This window comes from Zeus faber, assembly GCF_960531495.2.
Source record: "Zeus faber genome assembly, chromosome: 2".
NCBI lineage: Eukaryota > Metazoa > Chordata > Actinopteri > Zeiformes > Zeidae > Zeus > Zeus faber.
The window spans coordinates 14037376-14057670 of record NC_137189.1 but is presented as its reverse complement, the minus strand read 5'-3'; the positions used below and the strand labels follow the sequence as shown (position 1 = coordinate 14057670).

The following is a 20295-nucleotide window of genomic DNA, read 5'->3' as shown; positions in this document are numbered from 1 at the left end:
GGAGAAGATGCCGGGGGTCTCGCAGCGGAACTCTTCAGCTCGGCGCCCGTGCGCGTGTGTGTCCCTCCCTGGGAGCCCCCCTAGGCTTTGGGGGGGGGGGGGGGAAGTCAAAGCGTCAAAGACAAAAACAAAACCTGACCACCAGCAATATGAAGCAGAGGGCAGGCCATTTGGCTGCTGCCGCTACACTGGACGCTGAGTGTGTGCGCGTGTATGTGTGTCGAAAACCACATGAAGGTAATTGGAGGCACATTTGAGGGGGGGGGGGGGGAAACAAAAGAGGAAGAATGGAAAGCAAGAAGGAGAGAGAGCGATCCAGGAAGTTGTTGTGGCATGGGGGGGGTGGGGGTCGGCTGTGCCCTGTGGGTCTTGGGGGTGGGTGGGGTAATTTCAAGGCTGGGGAGGAGACCCGCATTGCATCGTGGGAGTCCTTGGCACGTCCTCGTAAACTTGCCCCTGCTCAGGCGAGGTCTTGCCTTTGGCTCTGCTCATTTGCACCTCGCACCTGGGTGAGGAGCCGTTGCTCCTCGGCGAGTCAGTTTGGAGCCTTTGCGCTGTTCCAAGGGCAAGGCGTCGTATTTCGGCAGAAAACAAACATTCAACAATCATTTTACGCTTCCTTTGTCTCAAACAAAGTAAATATGACGCAATGGAAATGCCGTTGCAACAGGATGGCCTTGCATGAACACAATGAAGAAAAAATGCTAAGGGGTTTAATAAAAAAATAATAATAATAAAAAAAAAGGAAAAAAATACATGCAGTGGAGCAAAACTTGATCACCGTTAAAAATGAATTCTTAATCCAACGAAGAGCAACAGTGCTGTGGAAGTTGTGTTTTCAGCTACTGATTTGTTGGAATTCATGGATGGCAGCCTTGTCTGCCTGAATTATGATCATATCATTTAATCGTAAATCATTAAAGGACTGCAAGTTTAAACAAAGGACAGGAGAAAAATATTACTCTTGAAGCAAATCTAAGGTTTCTCTTACATATGAGCGTACGATCATCTACTAACTTAATATTTCAGTATTTTCCTTTTCTGTAAAACTGGCAACGCACCCATTGACTGTTTTCAATACAAGTTCGAAGTTGTTTGGCAACGTTAAGAAAATGGTCATGATACATTCTGCTTTGCTCTGTGAGAGGCCCACGCTGTGTGTGTGTGCGTTGGCTCATATCATGGCCGGGGTGACACTTAGCAGGATTGACAGCAGCTTTTTAGGAGTGTCATCAGACCTCGGGATCATAGAGATGAACTGTAGCCGCAGACCATTAGAAAACACACACACACACACACACACACACACACACACACACACACACAGACACACACACATATATAAATAATAGATATATGTACACAATGAGCGACACTGCTTGTGATCAGCCAGTTAAATATTTATTGAGTTGGTTTTATTGCACCAACGGAGCAGTTTTTTAGACGTACAGCACAGAAGGTAGAAGAAGCATTCGGTTGAAAGTACAATATAAAGGATTGTTGTTCAGATCTGACTGTAGTCTGTGCCAGTGGATCTATACACGTGAGTAAAAAGGTTGGAGTGCAGCCTCTGAAAAGCACGGTGAAGAGAATAGAGAAGTGTTTGTAGAAACATATTGACACGGCGACAGATAAAAGATTACGGCGTTAACCTTGTACATTTCTCCAATATTGCAAATAATTCAGTCTTTCATAAAAACACCTCTTAAGCCTGTTTACATTTGGGGGGAAAAAAAACAAAACAGGCATTAACTGCACAAATGACCCGGCTGCTGAAGTCCACGATCGAGTCCGTCATATTAATTCATTAGTGTGCTTGATTAAAACCAAACAAACGAAAAAAGAACAACAATATTTGATTTGCAAGGCGGTAAGTGATTAACTGTAAAATGTGCAAAGTGGACACGATCAAAGCATTAGTTGCTGGCACTGGTTTGACTCACCGCAAAAAAGCTCCAAACGGTTTAGTTAACAAGACATCACTCATTTGTTCTTTGAGAGCTTATTATTTTTCATATTATAACATACATTTTACACATTTCTCGGATGCAAAGTGAAGCACTGTGCTTAAAGGGGAGGGGGCTTCCTCATATAAATAAACAGTCTACTATTTCGAGAATTAAAAAATTTCCAAAAAACACATTTCAAAACAGTCATACCGAGATGAAGCCCAAACCATTTTACTGGCCGAGGATGTTTTGTCAATGCCTGCGAAACTGGCCCTGAAATTCCCAGCAGGCATCAAATGACGTTTTCCAGAACCCACAACTTTAAAGTTGTGCGGTGTCCGGCCCTTCATCCCCGTCCTTCGATACGACAAAGTCAAGTTGGCTGGAAAAGCGGATGGCGTCACGTTTTTTTTTTTGTTTTTTTTTCGGACTTTCCAGACCAGACTTCAAACCGCCTTCCACGTTGCTCGGTTTTGCTGATTCTCGGTGGTTGCTGTTGGCAGAGTTCACTGCAAATCCAAGCGCTGGATAGTGTTTGTAGAGATGAATGATGCAAGTTTTAAGTGTTTACAGATGGAGTACACTGCACTATCCTTCTGTATTCCTAACCTCCTGAAAACGCCGGTTCTGACCGTTCAGGGTCCGTTCCGAGGTTTTGCAGAATGAATCTCTACGACGACAAATGAGGATGTGGAGAACAATTCTCCCGGGGCTTATTGGTGGATTGTAAAAAAAAAAAAACCCTAGTCATGTGTTTTTGGGCTACAGCTACTATAGAACTAGTAAAGGAGCAACATCACTGGAGTGGATCACCGTTCAACACGAGGACTTCAAAATGATTGCACCGCAAGTGTTTTCGAGTCTTCCCTACAACCAACAAATAAAAGTGGCAAAACGTGGTAGTGATAAAAAGGAGCGAGTGCATCGTAGGTTAATACTGCTGCTTTGGCAGACGTGACAGTGCATTCACGTCGGGACGCCGTGGCGGAGGAGTGCAGGCGAAGGCCACTTCACCATGGACGCTGAGGGAAACATGGCGTGTGCATTTCCAGCCCAAAACATCAACTCATTTGTCACTGGTAGTTCCCAACTTGGATCTCCACTGTTCTCACACGCACACACACACACACACACACACACACACACACACACACACACACACACACACACACACACACACACACACACACACACACACACACACACACACACACACACACACACTCTAGCTCGGCCACTGGACTCCGGAGAAGAAAGGATGAGATTTGATGTCGTCCACGCCGGCCACCCCTGAACCCAGCCTCTCCACTGGGTAGTACTGGAGGAGCTGGACACAAACACAACTTTTACACTAGGCCCAAGGCACCGGCCACCGCTGCACTTAACAAGAGATGTATATAACAAGGTGTTGTAGCAAGCACTATGCCAAAAAAATCTTATTCCAGGGGTTCCCAAACTTTTTTGGCCCATGACCCTTTTTTTAGGGCCCAAAATGAGAGTGAATGAAGTTTTTCCTCCATTATTGCGTTGGCTACTTCCGTTATATCGTAGAGCATGGAGGGAGATGCAAATGCATTTTATAGAATTTATTATATAAGTTAAACTATTTAACTTTTTTTTTTTTTTTTCACCATTAAAATATATTTAATTTAATACTGAATATGATCAGATATGAGTCTTTGTTTGCTACACATGTACACTTTTTGGTAAGTTCCCATCGCCCTCATGAAGTGGAACTAAATGTTCCTCAGTAAATCACATCGATGATACTTTTTAGCAAAAAGAAAATTGGCAAAGGAATCTGATTTTGGGACTCATCATAGGACTCATTCGGTTGGTGAGGACAAAGTCCTCGGTAAGTATAAACCCAAGGATAAAACAAGGAAATTGGGCTTAGAGCGGAGTGCCTCTAATGTTGACCAAATCTTACTTGTGGTGAAGCTAATCTGTGTGGGGTCACAGAAAAAGGTCCCTGGGTTTTTGCATTTGCTTTATAGCCACTGTATGCCAGCGGCGATATAGCATTACCAGGCACCCAGATTAAGCTGTGTGTAATGGATTCTGTCATTTGGGACAAACAAGTAATGAGCTAAGGCACTTGAGCCCAGACAAGGCAATCCAAAGCCAATCCAAATATCTGTCTGATTCTGCTATAAAAAGGTCCGGTTTAAGTTAGGGGATACTATGTAGGGTGCAATCCTTCACAGGGCAGGCATATTGGATTCATCACAGATTTACGCGGCATTAAATCAAAGATAAGTGCAGGCTAGTCTTATTAATACACATCTAAAGATTATCAGTTGAGGATTAGCAATTAGCTACCGAATATTAGCATAGCGCAAGTGCTGTTGCTAAGGGATGTAGCCACCATGTGTAATACTGTGTGTGTGTGTGTGTGTGTGTGTGTGTGTGTGTGTGTGCATGCATCCTGGATGTATGGATGTTAGTAATCTGTCTGCAAAATACACAAATCTAAAAGATTTAACAAATTGGGATTAAAGAAGGCATTATTCTAGCCTAGGCTACCTTGTCACATACTAGATCAAAGACATATGGGGTCTGATTCAGTAGCTGCGATGCTTCCCAGTTATGGAGCAATCTGGGGAAATCTGGACACTGTCTCACTAAAGCAGAAGGCATAGGATACATCCGCGTTTTTGAAAAACTAGTACAAAATGTCAAGGAAAAATGGGCTGGTTTAACTAAGCAATGTGAAAGGAAGAACAGAAGGGGAGACAAAAAAATATATATATTTACCAAATTTCTATGTGAACACTTAGAACCAGAAAATTACTTTCCTTTTAATTTATTTTTATTAATTTATAGGGTTGCCGCAGTTACCGATTACCTTATTTGCCCACTGCCCCATCGATGTTTGTTTTTTTTTTTTTTTTTTTTTTTTTTTTTTAATAGAAATAAAAAACATTTTGTTAATTTTCGAGGATCAGCACACATGCTCATCAGATTAAAAAAAAATAAAAAAAAAAGTAAAATACTAAGCGTGTTATCAATACTTTGTCGGAGCTACAAAGGTTAAAGTGAAAGTGGCTGCTTCGTGCAGGCGGAGCAGAGTCTGCGGAGTCACATTTCACTTATCACGGGAGGAGAGACAGAAGGATATTTAAGACCTGAGACCAGGTCTCGATCAGGACCTGTCTCCCTCTCCATGTGTAACCTCCGTCCGCTGTTTGCACCCGTTCCTCTCAATAACACATTGAGAACATTGTTTTTATTTTAGACGCATTTTATTTTACTCCAATTCATTTTTACTTTTTATTTTAGTCCGAAACAAGAAAACGCAGCACCGTGCACAAGTGGGACACAACTTGGTTGTGGTCTGTTCATGGAACCGTTTTGACGATGCGGGGTACTGAAACAAAATAAATGTTCCAAAACAGGTAGCAAGGCGACAGAGCCACAGAGCCTTTTGAAATCACATCTATGACCTAAATTCAAATTATAATGACACCATCTAAACCAGGGTGTCTGCAGATATCAGATAGTTAAATGTAATACTCCTCACGTCCAACAGGTGACAAAACATTTATGTTGAAATTAAGACCAGGTCAAATTAAAATTCACACCATTTGAAAAACTGAAGGGAAGACATTTTAAGACTTTGTGCGGGGAGTGAGTGGGCTAATTTGACGAGGAACACGGAGGTGAAGCTCACCTGCTCCAGCAGTGACCCCGCCTCCTCCGAAACATTTTCGGGGATGTTGAGAGCCGTGTGGCGACTGATGCCAGCTGGATGGCACTTGAGAAGAGACTGGGACGGGCAGGCGGAGAGAGAGAGAGAGAGAGAGAGAGAGAGAGAGAGAGAGAGAGAGAGAGAGAGAGAGAGAGAGAGAGAGAGAGAGAGAGAGAGAGAGAGAGAGAGAGAGAGAGAGAGAGAGAGAGAGAGAGAGAGAGAGAGAGAGAGAGGAGAGAGAGAGAGAGAGAGAGAGAGAGAGAGAGAGAGAGAGAGAGAGAGAGAGAGCGATGGAAAGAAGAGGGGGGGAGATTAGTCCAAAATCCAAGAGAAAGACAAACAGAGACGAGAGGGTTGGGCACACCGACACCCTATGTGGCCGTGGGACTGGACAAATGCCCAGGGAGCTCCAGCACCTGAAACAACACTGATCCACACCGTCGCCCGTCACAGTGGGAGGGCGTCATTGCCCACACAAAGCACAGTCACTGGAAGAGCACCAGCGATAGGTGTTACGCATAGGGCTGTCACGATCGTGAGATTCAAGGTGATTGGAGATGATCGACTGTCACAGAACTAAACGCTACTTACAATCGAGTTGTCGTTTTGGTTCATTTTTTTTTTTTTTTTTTTTTTTAAACCAAAGTCTGTAATTGTGTAATAATACACATCCACCTTCAGAGGAAGAGCCATTACATTGAACATCAGAATTGGCCTCAACTCAACTAATGAAATGTGCCAAATCAGTCAATAATTCCCCTTTAATTTGGATGGAGGACATTTCATTATGGACAAAATAATTAATATAATTGGCAAACTAATTGCAAATAGGCGATTATGTAATAATTGTGACCGCTCCATTAGTACATACATAAGTGGAAGGCCTAAAGAGTAGTGTATTCATCTATTTCCTAGGGGAGCCTATGACAGGTGGAAGCCATGATTGTGCATTTAATTGAAGGTAAAACAAAAGCAATAATGATAAAAGAAAAGACAGCATTAGAAAGACATAAAAAGAGAATGAGAGGCAATTACTCTCTTTAATCGTGGCATATACACCTTTTCCTCAAAATGATTCACAATGATGGGGATCTGTGCCCGTTAAGATACTCCACCTTTCCCCACGTCCAGATGAACAGGAGAAGAGATGTTGGAAGAGAGTGTGGTTTAATGAGTGTAACCTTGTGTGTGTGTGTGTGTGTGTGTGTGTGTGTGTGTGTGTGTGTGTGTGGAATAATAAGCACCCACGGGGGGATTGAGGGTGGACATTGTGTTTTTTATCTAAACAGTTACGTCGGCTGCCCGGCCCCCAAACACATGCTGTAGGAGATATGGCCCGCTCTCTAGCCACAGTCAAGACTGCTCCAGGCGAGATCTTATCCTGTAAGGATCAAGAGGAACTTTGTGTGTGTTTATTTGCCAGCGCTCTACCCAGGCGCAGTTATCAAAGCAGACATCTGTGGGGTCGAGTGAGTTTTTCCAGGTAAGCGCTTGTCTGTGTGTGTGTGTGCTGCTCGCTAGAACAACAACGCTTGCTCAAACACCCGAACACCAGGCCGTCGCTGGTAACTGCTGATGGGACTTTATGGAAATATGCCCATCGGCAAGCAGTTAGAATTTATTCAAATTTAAATAGCCAATGAAAAATTTAAGGGGACACTACCCACCTGTAGTGTGTGTGTGTGTGTGTGTGTGTGTGTGTGTGTGTGTGTCTACACATGCATTGCATGCAGGGCTGGGAGATATTCAATATTAGCGTTAATAATCTTTCAGCGGCATAAAAATGGAGAGTTCACTATGGTGAACCTTGGTTTGATTCTTTAACATAAGAATTTGAATATATAAGCAGATATCCTAATATAGTGTATATTCAGGGTTGATACAGGTATCATCAAATCAAATTAAATTTTTTTTTAAGGCCAATTTGAACAAATTTAGGACTGATTGTTGGATAAATCGGCTCAAGTACTAGTCTAACCTAACGCCATAAATGTTGACTGATGCCGGAGAACAGGAATAATTTGGATGAATAACATCATAAAAAATGTTTATGTTGAAATTAAAATCGAATGAGTTCAAATTTCAGACAATTTAATGACTTATAAAAAGCCTAATATTTTAAAAAGACATTTTAAGACTTTTTAAAGGACCTGTGGACAACCTAATGTCTCATTCTGTGCAATTATTCGATACGGCCAGGCAGTAATTGCATGCACGGGTACAAATGAATATCCATGCTTTTTCTTTCTATGACAAAAACGCTCCAAAAGCCGTCCAAACCCCCCTGTCTAGAACCCCAGTCCCCGCGCCGGCTACAGCACCGCGAGAGCTGCTCCGGTCTTCACCTTCCAAGCCAGTCTAAGGTCAGTGTGCTCCTGCCCAGCGCTGCTCCAGGAGCCAGAACCGGGAGCCCGGCGAGAGCTGACCCCCTGGCCCAGCAGATGGAGCTCAGGCTGGGGGAGAAAGTCACACCGACGCCCCTGGCACTCCCCAAGAACCAGAGAAAGAGACGGCAGCCAAGATGCACTTCACACACACAAACACAAGCGCATACACAACAAAAACAACAACAAATTAAACCCACTGCTTCACCACGCCCCCCCCCGCCCCCAGCACAACCACAAAGAGTGAGAGTGAGCTGACAGCCAAGACACCTACGGACACTCCACAACACCTTACAACCACAGACACTTTTTAAAACCAGTTAGACTTACCTTGCTGGTGAGCAGCTCGAACAGAAGGGCTCCCAAACTCCACCAATCACACGCCGGTGTCTCCTCGCTGATCCCGCCCACCTCTACGACAAAAGGCAGAGAGAGAAAGAGAGAGAGAGAGAGAGAGAGAGAAAAGAAGGCTTCATCAACAAGTTGAGGCGGCAAGAAGCAGCAAATTTTCGTTGAATTGCTCCCGAGAATTCACTTGAGCTCGGGGATATTTGTAATTTGATCGTAATTTGTTGACTTGCTGAATTAGTAATTCTGCATGATTGGACTAAAGAGCTGCGGGCAACTTGTTCCCTCTTAAGATCGACCAAAAGAACTCTCAAAACGATCTCAGAACGACGTCTGCGGCTCCTCGCAGCTTTATTGGGAGTGAACACTCAATTCAACATGTCCCCGCAAGCATGCGAGCGAGCACGCAGCACGAGTATGTCCCATAAAAGGGTGATTTGCATAATAAAAAGCAGTTAAATTGAGGAAACCGTCTGTGCTTCAACTTCGCACCATCTGCATGACCTGACCTCACACACACACACACACACACACACACACACACACACACACACACACACACACACACACACACACACACACACACACACACACACACACACACACACACACACACACACACACACACACACACAATGCAGCAATGCAAGCTCTAGACACGCACAAATATATATATAAAAAAAAAAAAAATGTTTCCCTTGATTGACACATAATTTCTTCCACCTTCTATTAGCTCCTTAAAGTAATCTATACTGGGTTGTTTTTCTTTTATGATCATTTTTTGCAGCACTTTATTAGACAGGACAGTGTAGAGACAGGAAAAGGCATGGAGAGAGAAAGGGGAGGACATGCAGCAAGGGGCCTTGGGCCGAATTCGAACCCAGGCCCGAGGGGAGGACTTGGCCTTAATGGTACGCGCTCTACCAGGTGAGCCAACGGGGCGCTCCCTGTGGTCATTTTTCTAGGCAACTAAAAATAATCAAAGGCGCAGACAATAGTAAAGTTCCTCTTTTTTCGGCATTCGTTAATCTGCCTTTTGTTTGGTCTTCAGAGCGGGAGGAGCCGAGGCCCTTGCAAGCCCGTGCACAGACAGAGCGCACACTCAAGCCTCTCAAGGTGAACGTTTTGTGGGATGTCTGTCCACTCCGTCCAGCATCTCGCCCCTGGCCCTGCTCTCGCACTGTCAGACGTACAGCCAGTCTGACAGGCAGGGCTGCCGCAGGGGCTGCTGGAACTATGATTTGTGTGCCTTTGTGCAAGTAAGATAGAGGAAAACATGCGAGAGATACTCATTTACTTCAGTTGAGTGTGTGTGTGTGTGTGTGTGTGTGTGTGTGTGTGTGTGTGTGTGTGTGTGTGTGTGTGTGTGTGTGTGTGTATTTGTATGCATGCTAGCGTCGCTGGGCACCAGATGGCCCCTTGTGCTGCTCAGCCGCTCGCTCACTCGCCCGCCTCTCTCCTCTCTCAAGAGAGGGCTTCTGGTCACCCAGAGGGGGCTGGGACCCGGGGTTGTGGCTCCGTGTGCCCAGAGAGTGGCTTCCTCAGCTGGGAGTACACAGCGGAGACAAAGACCCCCTTCGCTCCTGGAGGCTGCGGGGAAGCTCCAGGGGCCAGCGAGGCTCTCTTGCAGCCAAGGTTAGAGAGCCCGTGCTAGGTTATGATATTGCTCGCACGAGTCCCCCCCCTGCCCCTGCAACACACACACACACACATTAAACTGAGCAACCAGTCTTCAGGGCTCCCCAGGACTACTGTTTTGACAGCTAAGGAGAGAAGATCGTCATTGAACGGACTAGTGATACCTGCATGGTTTTGAGCTGGAGGGGAGACACTGGACACACACACACACACACACACACACACACACACACACACACACACACACACACACACACACACACACACACACACACACACACACACACACACACACACACACACACACACACACACACACACACACACATCTCAGAGCAAGGTCGATTGTCATCACAATGGATTAATGTCTAAGGAGCTGCAGGGAGAGTACAGTGGAGCTGGCTTCACTTACCGCTCTGTCAGAGTAAGGCAGGGAGCGAGAGAGAGAGAGAGAGAGAGAGGGGGATCAACTGCATCCACAGGCCATGGCTTATTAAAGCCCACTGCCACGGTATGCATGATACCATGTTAATGTGAGGATGTTACCAAGTTCAAACTTAAACTGAAAAATGAATGTATCTTGTATGGAATCAGATGTTTCAGGGACGGTCATGGGCTTTCTTTTTTCACTTTGAATTGGTACAATACAATGTGGCTGGGCGATCTATTGTTATAATATAGTTACTGTGATAAGAGACTGGATATCGTCTGGGATTTTGATTATCGCAAAATCACGATTTGGATAAATGTCGTCTTGGAGGCTGCAGTACGGTAAAAAAAATGCTGTTTTCTGAACTACATAGACGGTTCTAGCTGTTCTAATCAACGCCTCTACCCGATTGGTCATAATGTCCACATTTCTAAGTTGTCCAGTCTTTTGTGTGTAAATATCTTGTGAAAGAAAATGTCATCCCCAAAATATTGTGAGAGGTACTCATAAAAGAAAATAATATTTTTTTAATGACATATTTTTTATTTCCTGAGAATGTTTAGCTGACTGTGACTGTGATATACAATGATATATACGTATACTGTGAGAAAATGTAAGTACGTCGCTTTGGACAAAAGCTAAATGACGCAAGGTAATATTTAATCTTGTCAATTTCACCGAGACCTAAAATACAATTTTTATATTCAGCACACTGTTTTAATTTTAGGTTCAAGAAACCCCCAAAAAAAGAGAAACTTTTACTTGTTAAAATGAACCCAGAGAACATTTAGAAACACCCTCGCTCGAAATGACAGAGAACCAAAGGAGCGATGCGGTACAAGACAGACAGAACAACACGTGTGTGTGTTCACCTCCTAACCTCCACTTCTTCCTTTTTCCCCTCCTCACACAAACACAGTTTCCCTCTCGCTTCAAATCTTAATCAGGCTCTGTCTCTTCTCTCCTGGGAACCGTAAGGAACTTTCGCTCTTCTCCTCTCGCGCTCAGACTTCCGCAAAACGCCAACCGACTGCCATTGTCGAAAGAGGAAGTGACATGCGAGCAAGGAGAAGTAAGGGGAGCGCGGCATACGCAGGTTCCAAGACGACCGCCGGCGCTTTCCGTTCGCTTGTCTTTGAAATGACAATAAGAGATAAAGACTCAGTAATATAGGTGATATCTTCTTCAATTTGTTTTAGAGAATTGTAAATAGATTTTTTTCCCTGTATTCAGTCATTACATTTTATGGTAAGAATAGATGTAAAAAAAATAAAATAAATAACAATAAAAAATAAAAACCCTGCCATTAGTCATTTAGAGGGTTGTGGGTTAGAGCGTGATGTATTTCCTCTTTTTCAGACTTTAAAGACGGACAATACTAATCGACACTTCCCTCTCAGTGGAACAATAAACAATAATCCTCTGTGACTCTAAACTCCACATATGTTTAGAGAAAATTTGATTAATGTTATTTAAAAAAAAAAACATTAGCCATCTGATGTTTATCAGTAATTGTGAGATGATGAGAAAGTAAATAAGCGGCGGGGCATGGTAAACAAATTAATACCCTGCCGCTGTATTTTCCGAGTCCACTCCCGTGTTTCTTTTATTTTTTAGGCGTGAAATGTATGTAGTTAAAAAAAATATACAAAAAAATCGCCCTCGCCCCCCCTTCTTACAAACACGCTCGCACACACCACACCCCCCACACACACACACACACACACACACACGGCCCCCTGCGAGCTTTCTGGCAAACAGACATAAATCTGTCATCAGGAATGAAGCCATCACTGGAGTTGACCCTGTCTGGATAAACAGCAATACATAACAAGGGCAGGGGAGACACACAATGACTAAACTCTGTGTGTGCGTGCGCACGTTCATACTGTTGTAAGATCTACAGTATGTAGTCCATATGAGAGGTTTTTTTTTATTCTGATTTAAGGCAAGTGACTGAAAAATACAGACCCTTTTGGGTATTATTATATTTTTCTATATTAAAATTTGTACAAAGAAGGGAAGGAAAAAAAAGGGACAAAAGGAAAGAGAAAGTTACCAGAGGATGAGTAGGAGGGAGCAGATAGGTCTGGATGTGTTTTTCACTTACTGACAGGGTAAGAGACACCCTACTGGTTGGAATAGTCTATTGCAACTATTTATGCCAGCAGTAGATTTAACTAATGGAAAACTTCCACACCACAATTGGAACGACTTTGCTTTTATTTAAAAAACAGGTGCTAACTAGGTGGTAAATTTTAAAAATATATATATTTAGCAATCTTTATTTTATTTTTTTTATAATTTACTAAATGAGTGAAAAGTATAATTCAACAAACAAAATGAAGGTTTTCCCTTTACAAGGGGAATTGTGGGTTATTTTTAAATTATGAAGTGAACTATCTGAACCTTTAGCTATTCATGGCTGTAGTATCAAAGATTACCACATTATAAAGGTTTATAAAGCACTTACTTAATATCAGTAACGTCGCTAATAGCTATGTACCTGTATACCAAACTCATCTGAGCTTAGCGCTTAAATCCCACATAAATGGATACGGCTCTTTGCGCTCGGCCGTCCTCCTGTGTCTTCAGGTCATTTACTGCTGGCCTGCGTGCACCTACTTCCATTAGTCGGCTTTCAAACACACCGTTTCAAGGGGCATGTTAATGAACACTTTAGATATTGCGTGAAGCTTTAGTTGCTTTTAGACTTATTAAAATGGCGGCGCAGACTCCGCAGACGGGGAGGATTTCAGTCTAAAGTACGAGTGAGCTTCCCCGCGTGTGAGGGAGGAAGGGGATGAGCGAATACCAGTGTGTGGGAAGGAGGGTCACGGTGCATCTCAGGTATACCCAATCAGTCATTTTGTTTTTAAACTAGAATATTTGATGTAATCCACCCTAAAGCCAAACAAGGTTAATCACACGTATCTACCATTTATAGTCATCAGCGGCCATTTATATGGCCCAGAGAACATTTCATGTGAAAAGCCCTCCCCGCCACCCCCCATACATTTTAAATGCTCATACACAGTCAGAGGCGCACAGAGGTGTTAAGTAGTAACACAGAGCTGCAATCTTGCAGCAGTTTGTTTTAGGCAGCTTTTAAACAGCATGCCAGGGCTGCCACAGGACTGCTGGGGGCAACACACAGGGTCATCCTCACAGCCACCACTGGGTTCACTGTGGCCCAACAGTACACTCTACAGGACAGAAGCGGAACGGTAAGTGGAATCAGCCGCTGCAAACTAAACTGTGGAGAGGACCAATTTCCATCTTAATGACCACGGTGAAAAAAACATAAGAGTACATAGTCCAGATGTGGTGAATAAATAAATTGACATTTATATGTTGTTTTTTTATTTTGCGGGAAACACAAGTCCTCCATGCCAGTAATTCTCAACCTTTTCCATATTTGATATGCATTAAGCCACGGACCTAATTTGACAATCTAAAAATAATTAATTGTTAGATACAGTATGAGTAAAACTAGGATCAAAACTGTCATTATGGTACATGTTCTCAAGGTGCAAAATGAAATAAAGGTGAAGTTTAACTATAAGTCATCTTTTTGGGGACCCTAAGAACCTCCTGAAGGATCCCACTCTTAGTTCTAACAAAACAGTATAAAGAAATCAATTACTTAAAACAAAATTACTTAAACACATAGGGACTTCAAATCTATAATTGTTGTATCTGCAGATACTCAAAACTAAGAACTCGGCACACTCACAAAAACAAAATGGTATTGTTGTATCCCCTACTTTCAAAATACAATAATAATAATAATAATAATGATCATAATAATAATAATGTACAGTAGTGATGATCAAACTGTCAGCAGAGTTTGCGTTGGAAAAAACTCCCTAAACCTCTCGAGTTGTATGTTCACGCTTGGACTGTTTATGTGCCTCTTTCTATGAATGAGGCCTTTGTGCTTATTGGACAGTGGCCTACTTATGACCCCCGCCCACCCCCATGTGCTTGAATAGCATTAACCTCACACAATCATAAGCCCCTTTTCCCACATGGAATCCGTAACACTGCTGGATAAAAAAATAAAAAATAAAAAATAAAATCCGGCAAAGGCAGTAAGTAGTCATTCCCACATTGGCCTCTTTTACAGAGAAGTTCCGTATGGAGTCTGTTCCCACATAGATGACCGTTACAGGCACATTACTTAAAGCGCACAGAAGATGTGTCTTAATATCACGCGAGACAGCAGAATCAGTTTGGTTTTTCGACCAGAGATTCGCTCCACGTATCCCTGCCCCTACCGAAGGGTCTCAGTTCCCTCCGCTGACAGAGCCCCCGTCCCCGAACGCGATAATCCTAACCCAAATTTGTGCTTTCTTTGGATTTCTCTCCCTTCTTTACGGCAATAGGCATTTTCGCACCAAAAAGTTCTGGGGACTCCCTGAGGGGAACTAGGAACTGGGGAGGTCCGCTGAGAACTAGATACCTTCAAGGGCTTTTTTTCTGGTTGTATTCGCACTGCACTGGAACTCTGAAGTGATGTAAGCCAATGGGGTTTCAACACGAGTTCTGTGTTGTATTTACTCTGAACTGATTTTACTGATTTCACCTTGTGAATCCACCAAAGATCAACCGAGAAATAAGCAATGTAGTTGCAGAATCTTCACTCATATTAGATCTACAAGACGTAATTTAAAGGTTTGTTCCGACTTTCGTAAGGCAAGGGCACGCATCAGGACTGAGCAGGCAGATATTTTGTTTCATTCAATTAACGTCGGAAAATAAAATACATTTAAAAAATACATCTAAAATAAAATTACTGTATTTTATTTGTATTGGTTATTTTTCAGGGCCAGTCTGAGGGACTGGTGAGGGACCGTGCACTTACGACTGGACTAATCACCGTGCACTTACGTCACTGAAGGTTCCTCTTGTGCTGGTTAATCCCTGCCCTGGAGTACAAGCTAAAAAAAGTCCCTCAAAACAGCGTTGTCAGAACAATGGTGGTTCGTAGTTCCTGCAGTGCGGATATAAAAATTTTTTAAAAAGGGGATGGTTCCTTCAAAAGTTGTTGGAACAATAAAAAAGTTCCTGCCGTGCAAAAAGGCTTAATGTTACTGTTTCCATTAACACACACTTCCATTCACAGCCGTACCGTCAATTTCCTGGATATTATACTAGGTCGAAAGAAAGTGGGGAAATTTACAGAACGACTTTCACGAACATTAAGACCAGCTCCCTTTCCCACATGACGCCAATACAGAACACTGCCAGTAGTTTTACGGCTTTCAGGGCAAGTGGGAAAGAGGCTAATATTCAATAACCAGCAGGAAAACACGCAGGGAAAATGTGTGCGACAGTCGTCGAGAAAGAAATGTACAATTCCGTGTGTGTGTGTGCAGCTCACCTGGTGCACAGTACATATTGGCGATGGCCTCCTTGTCATAGGAGTCCTCCACCTCACTCCAGCTACAAAAGTAGGTAAGTTGAATGTGACCTGAGAGGGGGAAAGAGAAAAAGAAAGTGTGTGTGTGTGTGTGTGTGTGTGTGTGTCTGCGTGTGTGTTGGGACCGGAAGCGCTTGCTTCCATCAAAAAGTATAAAACAACACTCATTCGGCGGCGGCCCTTTCTGACCCTACACACAGTCAAGTGTTCCTGACTCTTTTCTACTTTTCAAACTGTTTACTCACGCTTCCAGCACTTACTTTTCTCTTTTCCTTTCTGTGCCCCCCTAGAAGCCTTTTCAAGCACACGGCCCCTGTGATTATTCCTGTTTAGCCGCTACCCGTTAGCGCTATCATTAGAACTAATGGTGTCATTAGGTAGCCGAGGCCATTAGCTTGGGCTAGCCAGACTGATGCACCACACTACGCCGTTGATGGGCCCTTTAGAACAATAATTACCACCGGGGAGACGAAAACAACCACTCAGCTAATTAGACGCCTGCTGATAACGAGGTAGAGAGGGAGAGGGAGTTGGGGATGGGGTGACAATAGTAAAACATGACCCTCTGGTAAAACAAACCCCCCCCACCTGGGAGAATGTTCTCTCTTAGAATGTGGGATTAGATAAAGGGATGAGTGACACTGCCGGTCTTCCAATCAACCAACTTGTTTTTCGGGAAGGAATGACAAGAGATTGTGCGGCAGCGGTTCAATTGGATTTAAACTTGATAATTAGTGCGTGGACGTTTCCATCATGAATGAGCATCTAGGGTATTTATTCGTAGGGTGGATTATCAATTTACTATAAATAAATTCACTCACTCACTTTTTTTTTTTTTTTTTTTTTTTTAAATAATCACAAAAGCTTAATTATCAAGGTTCTCACGTTCTGAGAGCTTGGTAGGCAAATAAAAGCACCCTGAACGTATGTCAACACCACAAACAAGGGCTGTTAAAAGGATAGTTTGGATATTTTTCAACACAAGGCCTTAAATTGAAATTGAAATGTTGGTTCCCATTATTTTGAATTGTTCATTGCGTGACGTTGCTGAATGCTTTACTGTTGATAAATTCACAACTCTGCTGCAGCTTCTCACAACGGGGCAAATGTTTAAGCCTTAGTTAAAGTTAAATCTCCTTTTCCAATACGGGAATCTCACATTATAATCACGTGTGTGATTATAATGCATAGTGCATTTTCAATATTTTAGAAAGTCAACAAAACCCTGACTGTCTCACAAAATTCTGAGCTTCCCAGAAGGAAATGTAATATGTTTTCTTTAAGGCTTAATTGTTTGCCCAGTTGGACTCTATTTAAGCAGTCAGAAGGCCTGTGTTGAAAATAGCCAACTTATCCTTTAATCCAAAATGTATTCTTCAGTCTTAGGGACAGTGCAGTGGCAGCTTAAGGGGGACCTGTTACCTTGATGATTGACCAGGATATTGTTGGGGTTGAGGTCCCGGCAGATGATTCCCTGCTGGTGAAGGCTGTCCAGGGCTGTCACCATCTCCACCGCCCAGCATCGAACAAACTCCTCCGGGATACGGGCCTGGGAAGCCGCCAGTGCCAGCTCATCCAACTCAGAAAACAGTCGTGAAACATCTTTATCATATTCGCTAGCAGCGGCATTGTCTTTATTCCCTGATAATTCGCCATCGAGATCTAACGAGGGCTCTACCTCCGTGCAGGCCTCGGCTCTGCCTGCGGTTGGGATGGGAACCCGGCACATATTCACACCGGAGCTGGACTCACCGGTTATAGATTCCACGGGCGAGTCTATGACCGGAAGTCCTGCGTTGGTCAGAGGTTTTATCGCAGCATTTTCATGGGGATCCTTAAGCGGGCACGTGGGATTGACCACCATTTTGTCTATGGCTTCATGTCCAAAGACCAGGCTGTAGTCTTCCCACAGCAACTGCTCCTTCTCCTGTGGATGGTTCTCCCATTCCTCAGGTTGGCTGTGTAGTTGTAGAACATCTGGCTGGATAAACTTCTGGGGTGAGCTTGTGGCCTCCAGACCTAAACACACCCCAGAAATCTCCAGTTGCTCTTCTGAGGCGTCCACGGTGGTGTCCATCATGGGCAAGTTGACCAGCAGGTCCGGAGGGTGGCCCTCGTCCTCCACCATGGCATCTTTGAAGGAGATGACCGGCACCGACTCGTTGGAGCCTCTGTCACTACAGTCAAACCCCCACAGCTCTGAGCTCTGACCTTCTACCTCCTGTGCCAGCTCCAACAGGTTTTCGGTGACCTTCGAGTCCAGGTCGGTTGAGGAAAAAACGGGGAGGGGCTTCGGAGAGGCCTGAAGCTCCCCCGCCTCGGGGCAGATGACCTCGCTGGCACTATCCTTGCTGTCGATGCGGAAAAACTCCATGGGCGTTCGCTTGGACTGGTCCAAGGACGTGGGCGCAGCGGGGGACGGCAAAGGACTAAACACCTCACTGTGGTCCTGCTCATCACCCACGCTGCGCTCACCGTCGTTGGCACGGCAAATGCTGTCAGACATCTCTGTGAAGAAGTGGAGTTCCTGAGAGCTGATTGGCGAAGAGAGGCTGTCGTTGCTCAGCAGCGAGCGGGAACGCGACGATGTAGTGGTCGTTGCCGGGACATCGAGGGACAGCGCTTCCTGTCCGCTCTTCTCTTCATCTTCTTCCAGCGTGTCTGGTTCTACCTTTTCTTGTTCGTACTCATTACAGAGTGTCAGGTAGCTGTTGGTGCACTCCTCCTCAGAGGCGGCCCCGGAGTTGGGATGGGGCCTCAGGCTCTCCTCGAGCGCAGAGAGAAGGCCGCCCTTGAGGGAGGAGACCACGGGGAGCTCACTTTCCATCTGCGGCCCCGAGCCAGAGCCAGAGCCAGAGCCAGATGCTGACCCGTCACCAGGCCCGGAACCGGAGCCAGATGAGGCTGAGCATGGCACGGGTGGAGCACGCTGTGGAGAGTGCATGGCCGTGGTGTGGCTCTTCTGGATGAAGGGGATGTCGAAGCTGTCTTCTGGGCTGGATCTGCACAAGAACTTCCCAATGTGAGACCACAGCCTTCCACCTGCAACAAAAGGAGAGCACAGTTAACGGAAGGGTCCGACAAAACAGAGTTGACAGTTTGACATACAGAAAAAAAAAAAAGTAGTAGAGACAAATGAAAAGTAGGAAGAATGAAGGTGCAGGGGGTCCATCACAGTTGAAAAAGGTTAAAAGTTAGGCAAAAAATACTATTTGAAACTCATTCAGCTAGTGGATTCAATGGTTTGTGGGTCATATGCTTTAAGCGAGTTGCCAGTGTTACAATAAAATTTTAATTTTACACACCCACCATACCCATACTCACACCACACAGCTGGGGTGTGAGCAATTGGAGGCTAGCATCTGTTGTGTGTGATGAGAATGGATAGTGTTTTTGCAGTGATGATAATGACAGAGTAAAGTAAAACCTGTCCACGTGTCGTGTCACCCAATGTCACTCCGGCCCTCTGCCAGTCCATCCATACATCTCCAGATTCACCCGACCGTCTACCAGACCGCTCAACCAACAACTTTTGACAAGGGCATGAGAATCATTATTCTGATTCACTCGAATAAAAGTTTACCGATGAATGAGAAATTATGCGTTAAAGGGGACTTCTTAGTTTCATTGGATACTTGCTATCATGGACTTGTCTCCTTCTCCGAGTGATATTAAAGTCCACTGAAAGTAGCGCAGATCAGTTACAAAGATACACCAGGTTTTTTTTTAAGTCCCAGGGCAGAAAAAACTGACTGTATTTCATCGAGTGCGCTCACCCAAATCATCCGCATGCGCCCGCGCCCGCACACACACACACACGCACACACCCTGGGAGTGGATGGGATATGAGGAGACCCAGGTGTTGGCATAGCTAATGAAGCATGGTGCCACATGGTATTCAGAATAATGACCTGTGACACACACCCATCTCCATCAAACATCTGCCAGGAACAAGGACAGAGAGGGAGGCGGAGGGGGGAAAAAAGGAGTAAGGGATGAAAAGGTAAGGGTGAAAGATAGTTGTTAGGGGAGGGAGACGGGCCTGTAAGAACAAAAACAACAACTTAAGATTAATAAAGAGGGTTTGTGTGTGTGTGTGTGTGTGTGTGTGTGTGTGTGTGTGTGTGTGTGTGTGTGTGTGTGTGTGTGTGTGTGTGTGTGTGTGTGTGTGTGTGATCTTACCCTCTGCGTACTGCAGCAGCAGAAACACAGTGTTCTCGGCAACAATGAACTTCTTCAGCTGCACCATGTTGGGCACGGAGTTGGGCATGACGGTGCTTTTGGTCCGTCCGCAGTCACTGCTCTTCCTCAGACCCTGAGGGACAAACAGGAGGAAGACGAAGACGAAGGAGGGCAGTAAGTAAAGGCGAGGAGATCGAGCGGGAAGGTGGTGAGAGGAATCCGAGAGAGAGTAATTAAGAGCAAACAAG

The 20295-nt window shown here is 44.5% G+C and overlaps 1 protein-coding gene across 2 annotated transcripts in view; it reads right to left on the bottom strand.

The window, feature by feature from the left end:
* Positions 1–1379: 1379 nt before the first annotated feature.
* Positions 1380–20295, bottom strand: part of rps6kc1 (ribosomal protein S6 kinase polypeptide 1) — a 28980-nt gene continuing 10064 nt past the window's right edge. Inside the window, exons 10-15 of one of the 2 annotated variants that reach the window (XM_079996778.1) lie at positions 20048–20180; positions 17288–18907; positions 15827–15916; positions 8355–8437; positions 5623–5718; positions 1380–3276 (exon numbers count right to left, since the gene is read on the bottom strand). In XM_079996778.1, coding sequence (XP_079852904.1) covers positions 3175–3276; positions 5623–5718; positions 8355–8437; positions 15827–15916; positions 17288–18907; positions 20048–20180 — 2124 coding nt within the window. In that variant the 3' untranslated portion in view covers positions 1380–3174. The remainder of the gene's footprint in view (positions 3277–5622; positions 5719–8354; positions 8438–15826; positions 15917–17287; positions 18908–20047; positions 20181–20295) is intronic. The other variant, XM_079996779.1, reaches the window with a different exon arrangement.